Here is a 6,956-nt window from a genome sequence, read left to right as displayed (position 1 = left end):
ACCACACATCTCCCCAAACCAACTCACACAAACATGAATAGCTCTCACTTTAGTTGTGAAAAATAAAAGCAATAAACGCTCATGTATTTACGGGGTGAAATATGAGATCACTCAACCTAGGCATAAAATGCATGTCAACTTCACATGAATTTTCCTCTTTAGACTTGCAATGTGACTTTCTCCACTTTCAAAGATTGATGCAGTTGCGAAAATCATGAAATCCAAAAAGGGTAAGCTCGGTTAATCAAAGGTTGGATGACGTTATTTGGGAACGTGGTGCTCAAAAGTATTACAAATCCTAATCCCACTACACCTTCAAATATCGGGTTCAGACCAACCTTATTTCCTCCAACTTCATACAATATAAGCATAGCCCCTTTTTTTTCAATCACACATTTTTTTTTTCTTTCTCTCTTTTATAAACTTGCAAAAAGAAGGGATTTATAGCATTTTATGATTTAGGAAGACTTTTAGAACTCCTCTTTGTTTTGAGGTATGGATATATGGAATTTTAAAACTTTTTTTTTTCTCTTCCTTTTCTTTTTTTTTTTCACAAGTCACTCATAGGGCTTAAACAAGTGTAATGCTCCTTCAAAAAAAACCTACAAAAACGAATTTATGGCTTTAAATGTAGGGTATCAAGAAAAGGGAAAACACGACTCAAAGTGGCTCAACCTACGGGTGAATGCAAAAATAAAAATAAAATTTATGCGGACCTAGAATGTTGAGGCTCTATTCTCTACAAGGGAAATTCAATCACTTTTCCGCAACATGCATCATTCAAGTCTCAAATAGTCAAAGAGCAAAGCCAAGAATTCAATTACATGAAGGACAACTAATCACACATGAAAAAGTACGACTGAGTTAGAATGAAATCAGTCAAATATGGCTCAAAAATCTCACCAGGTACACAAACTATTCACATAAGTAGAGCGGGGAGACCATCCTAGCCACAAACCTACTCAATTCCAAGCAAATTAGTAAATGGGTTTTCGAAAAAAAACTTTTCACAAAGCACACATGTATGATCATTATCATAGAAGCATAAGCGTGTAATAGCATATCAAAGACACTAATAAGAAAGAAAAACTAACCAAACACTAAAAAAAACTAATATATACATGGTGAAAAATGAACCCTCCCCCAAGCTAAACCATACATTGTCCTCAATGTATGCATAAATCAGTGTAAAATGGACAAGGGGAGAGGGAAACAGGTCTATTGATCGGGAGGGGGAAAATCATACCTTGGGGCGGAGATGACCTTTTTGTTTGTTTGTTTTCTAGACACTAACAAAACAAGAAAATAAAAATGTAAAAGAAAAAAAAAATAAAAAATAATAATAATAAAATAAATAAAGTAAAAAAATAAATAAAATAAAATAAAAAGGAATGGGTTGCCTCCCATTTAGCGCTTGCTTAAGGTCTTAAGCTTGACCTTCTTTATTAGCTCAGCCTGGGTCACCACACAAAGAAGAAACTCCGCGATGTTGCCCATAAAAATGTCCGCCTCCAAATGACTCCTTCATTTTATATTTGACATGCTTTGTATCCGAACTTACTTTCATGTAGCTAAACACATCATTTGGTGGAATATTGTCCTCGTTTCTCACAAGATTTCTATCACATACACACTTATCAACCAAAGGGTTAGTAGCATCAATTCTTAAACAAGTACCACCATCAAATATAAAATTATGTTCATTAAAGATCTTAAACACTACTTGTTTATCCTGGGCCCTAATGGTCACTTGTCTTTTAGGAACATCTATTAGAGCTTGACTTGTGGCAAGGAATGGGCGACCAAATATAATCGGGATCTTATGGTTTTCTTTCATATCCATAACAACAAGATCAACAGGAAAAACAAGTTCACCAACCTTAACTAATACATCCTCAACCACACCTTTAGGGAGTCTAGCAGTCCTATCAGCCATTTGAAGAGAAATAGGGGAAGGTTTAAGTTTTTGCAAACCTAATTTTTCATATAATGAATAAGGCATTAAATTTACACTAGCACCTAAATCACACAAGACCTTGTCAAAAAATATTTCGTTTATCATACAGGGAATAGTAAAACTACCGGGATCATGCAGCTTAGGTGGTAGGCTATCACGTAAAAGAGTAGAGCATTTCTCATTTACTACTTCCTTATCATCATGTTGATCTTTAATTTCCTTCACAAATTTTGCAAATTGAGGCATTTGAATTAAAAGATCAGAAAAAGGAATGGAAGCATGTACCTTTTTAAGAGTCTCGCAATATTTCCCAAAATGTTTAAGAGTCTCGCAATATTTCCCAAAATGTTTATCGAGCACAGCTTTTGACAACCTTTGCGGGAAGGGCATCGGTTCCTCATAGGCCGGTAGAGCAACATATTTGGGACTTTTTACATCCTCACAATTTTCATCTTTTCTTGACTCCACACTGCACACTTTCTCATCTATTTTCCTCGAAAATAATTCATCTCTTCTCAAGAAAACTGCATTGCAATGTTCCTTTTGGACTTTTGCTTGATCATGAAGAGTTGATAAATGACTCACTTGTTGTGAAAGTTGAGAAAGGTGAGTTTCTATCCTCTTATTTTGAGCAATAAGCATTTGAATCGAGCTTTCAAAGTGTTCATTTTGCTTTGCTTGTAGCTCAAATTGCTTTGTCATAAGCTCTTGCTGTCGAAGTTGGGAAGTAGTGAAAGTCTCCATAATGGAATCAAGATTGTAATTTGAAGTTTGTGGTGGTAGTTGTTGATTCATGGGTTGGTGATTAAAAGATGCCCTTGCTTGAAAACTAGGTGGTGGTGACGGAGAATTCAATTGAGCTTGAGTGTTCATATAAGAGAAATCCGGATGATTCTCCACCCTTCATTGTATGTATTTGAATGAGGATCATACGACCTTGTAGGATTAGAGGTGTAGAATGCATTGGCCTCCTCAATTGACATCTCACTGGAATTTTTGGGGCAATTAGGTGCAATGTGACCTTGCACATTACACATCTAACAGGTCTCCGGTGAGCTAGTAGATGTTCCGGCTTGGAGTCTGTCAAACTTGCTTGTCAATGCCTGCACAGAGCTAGTCAAAGAGTTAGAGCATCAACATCTAATTTACCTCCCTTCTTCACATTATGTCGACCTCCTGGATGATAATTATCATTGGCTGCCATCTTCTCAATTAGCTCTTTGGCTTCAGTTGGGTTCTTAGTCATGAGAGAACCCCCGGATGTAGCATCAATGTATATGCGGAACTCATGGGTCAGACCATTGTAGAATGTTTGGATCAACATCCACTCTGGGATACCGTGATGAGGGCATTGTCTCTCTAAGCGCTTGAATCTTCTCCATGCCTCATATAAAGACTCATCATCAGATTGACGAAAGGTAGCTAGCTCGTTCCTTAACCTTGCAGTCTTCTCTTGCCCTAAAAATCTTACTAAGAAAGCTTTGGCAAGCTTATCCCATGTATCAAAGGAACCTATACCTTCGTCTCGTAACCATTCCTTCGCTCTATCCCATAGTGAAAAAGGGAACAAACAAAGTCTGATAGCATCATCAGTAATACCGTTGAGCTTTATGGTGTCACACTTCTCCAAGAAACTGTCATGTGACTAATAGGGCATTCATGAGGTGTGCCTGCAAATGAGTCATTGGAGATGAACTGTATGAATTAAGGTTTTAATTCAAAGCTCTGAGCGGTAATAGGTGGTCTGACAATGCTGGATAGGGGCTCGGTTGAGGTATCGGGAATGCCGTACTCCAATAAAGATTTTGTGCCGTCTTCCATGTTTCTATTGTTTCGATTTCTCCCTCTTCTTCTACCTCTTTGTCTCCTTATAGTTGCTTCGATTTCAGAATCAAAAGGTGCTAAATTGTCTGACCCTGAACGTCGTGTTTGAATGCAACAAAGAACTAAAGGAAGAGTATCAAAAACACAAGAGACAATAGCCGAAGCAACGAATAAAGCTTAGTAAAAACGAATCACAAATAATCAGAAAGAAACCGTTAGTCCCCAGCAACGGCGCTAAAATTTGATAGGCGTGTCGCGTACCTAACAAAAATAACCTAACAAGACCACTACTATGTAGACGGGCAAGTAAGGATCGAATCCCAAGAGACTAAGGTTCACCTAATTAAATAGACTCAAATAATCACTAAGCAAGTAACAATCAAGGGTGAAATATTCTAAGAACTAATATATAAAGAACTCAATAAATCTAAAGAATGTGATAAATCAATGAACTAAAACATCCAAGATCAAGTATCACCACAATTACGATCGATGCAATTATCTATCTACCCCTAGCATACAAATCCAATTAACATGGGGAAAAGCAAACCCTAATCAATACCAAGAACCTCTCTCGAATATCAATGGCTTCTCTAACCACAATCAAGCCTATTCTCATGGAATCATGCAAATTAAATTAGAGCCATTAAACACTTTACTTTGCTTCCCAATTATCAATTCAACTACTCTCGTGATGAATCTCAAACCCTAAATTGATCTACTCAAATCCGTTAAAACCCAACTCTCGTTGTGATTAAAACTATGGAATAATAACAATACTAATTATCTCTAATCTAGTATTGGCATAATCACAATCAATTTAGCATAAATAATCTCAATTGTCATTAGAGAATTTAAAGAATCAATTCATGCATCAATCACAATTGGTTTACCCTAGATCTTGGAATATAAAAAAACTACTCACACATATTGAAATAAGCAATAGCAAAAATAATCAAAGAAAACATAATTAAGAAATAAGGGATGAAAGGAAAATACCAAATCTTGAAATAAATGGAGATTGCAAAAGTAGAACTTGAATCTTGAATTACAAAAGCAACGTAAAAGTTTTAGAGAAAACTAGGTCTAATAAGGAATGCTAGATCCTGAAATAAAATAAATTTTGGGGTATTTATACTCCCAACAAAAATGATAAGAAAACGTAAGAAAATTCAGCGCATAACCCTCCTAAGAGGCATGGACGTGCCTACAAGAGTACGGACGTGCCTCACTTCGAGTAAGGTTCTTCTCATCTTCTGGACTCCAGGCACGGACGTGCCTATATTGGGCACGGACGTGCCTCATATGCAGATTCGAAGGCAGCAGCAGAGACACGGACGTGCCTCTACTGGGCACGACGTGCCTCATATCCAGAGAATTTCCCTCAGTTCGAGGCTCAGGCACGGACGTGCCTAAGCTGGCATGGGCGTGCCTCTCTTAAACATGGTCGTGCTTGACTCCAAAAAGCCCTAAGTGACTCGTTCTTTGACCAACGAGCTTCGTGAAGGTCCGTGGGCCTCGTTTTAGTCTCATGACTTCATAAAATCTCTAAATTAGCTTCGTTAATCCTGAAATACATCAAAAACAACGAAACTACCCATAAAAGCATCGAATCATCGAAACTAAACCAAATCAAACCAAAATGAACTAAAATACTAAGCTAGACTAATAAGAACAACTAAAAAAAGGCTAACAATTATGCACAAATCACGGCTTATCACTGCCACGTGTCGTGGCTTGATTAGTAGGTTGAAGTATTATAGCAATAAAATTTTAGATACTATTATGCAATAAAATTTTAGATACTTAGTGTCGAGCCACGTAAGCGAATTTTGGATAGATTTATTTTAAGATAAAAATGTTGTATAGTGTTTTATTATAGATATATTTCTAATATTTCATATATATAAAATTAATTATAAATTTTAATAAATATCTTATAACTCGATCATTACTATCTCCATCATAAAATTCGTTTTAAAAAGTTCTTTAAAATGAGATCCATTTATAATATATTTTAATAAAAAAATAGAATATCAGTAGAAATAAGTTTAATTAGAAAAAATAATTTTAGTTGGTAAAAATACTTTCAGTTCATTAAAAATAATTTAAGTGCATGATTCAAAAAAATAATAATTTAAGTGCAATAAAAAAATATCAAGTTAATAATAACATAGGTATCTATTTACAAATAAAATTACAAAAAAGTACAATATTATATAAATAACCAATATGATATCGTATGTCTAAATATTTTTACACTATCAAAAGGGTTATAAAGCTACACTTTTAGCCATGTCACGAGATATCGACACTTGGCATTTCAAGTTTATGTCAAGTGTCACGCTACGTATGCGACAATTAATTATTAGTACCAGTATGATACATAGGATAAATATAATGGATAGATTTAGATAGATTTATAAGATAAAAATGTTAGATTAGAGTTTTATTTTCAATAAAATTTGGATAGATTTTTAAGATAAAATTGTTAGTTTAGAGTTTTTTTTTTCAATAAAATACTAATATTTTATAAATTTCAATTAATCTATTTTTAGCCCATAAGTTTCCTAAATTATGACTATTTGAATAAATGAAAAATTTTCTTCAAAATGGAATGAAAAATAAAAAATAAATAAAAAATAAATAAAAATTGGTGGAATTAGGCCATAAGTTTAGTGATAAGGGTATATTTTGGTATACTCCTTACATACAATTAGTAGGTTGAAAGTATTATAGCAATAAAATTTTAGATACTATTATGCAATAGGGATGTTAATGGGCGGGGCGGGTGGATGTTGATTTTCCCATTCCCATCCCCGCCTAACATTCTTAACCCATCCCCACCCCCATCCCCGCGACGGGTCTAAAATTCATCCCCATCCCACCCCGGCAGGTACAATCCCAAAACCATCCCCGCCCCACCCCCCACTTAGATATCCACCTAATCCCAAAAGCATATTGAGGTTGATTGCCACTACGTTCGTGATGCCATACAAGAAGGTATTATTAGTCCAGCGCATGTGAAGACTAATGAACAACTGACAGATATTTTTACAAAAGCTTTGGGCAAGCGACAATATTTGTATTTATTGGACAAGTTGGGCATTTGTGATTTGCATGCTCCAACTTGAGGGAGAGTGCTAAGCCAATTATTTATTGTATTTAGTTTAAC

At 35.3% G+C, this 6,956-nt stretch overlaps 1 protein-coding gene across 1 annotated transcript; it reads right to left on the bottom strand.

The window, feature by feature from the left end:
• Positions 1–1,450: 1,450 nt before the first annotated feature.
• On the bottom strand, positions 1,451–2,830 carry LOC110689897. Its single transcript, XM_021866726.1, has one exon. It carries the CDS (start codon positions 2,828–2,830, stop codon positions 1,451–1,453), a length of 1,380 nt encoding a protein of 459 aa, XP_021722418.1.
• Positions 2,831–6,956: the final 4,126 nt, after the last annotated feature.

The sequence above is a fragment of the Chenopodium quinoa genome, unplaced genomic scaffold (assembly GCF_001683475.1).
Source record: "Chenopodium quinoa cultivar QQ74 unplaced genomic scaffold, ASM168347v1, whole genome shotgun sequence".
In the NCBI taxonomy this organism is placed as follows: Eukaryota; Viridiplantae; Streptophyta; class Magnoliopsida; order Caryophyllales; family Amaranthaceae; genus Chenopodium; species Chenopodium quinoa.
Note: the sequence above shows the minus strand (reverse complement) of the source record. Positions and strands in the feature narration are given on the sequence as shown.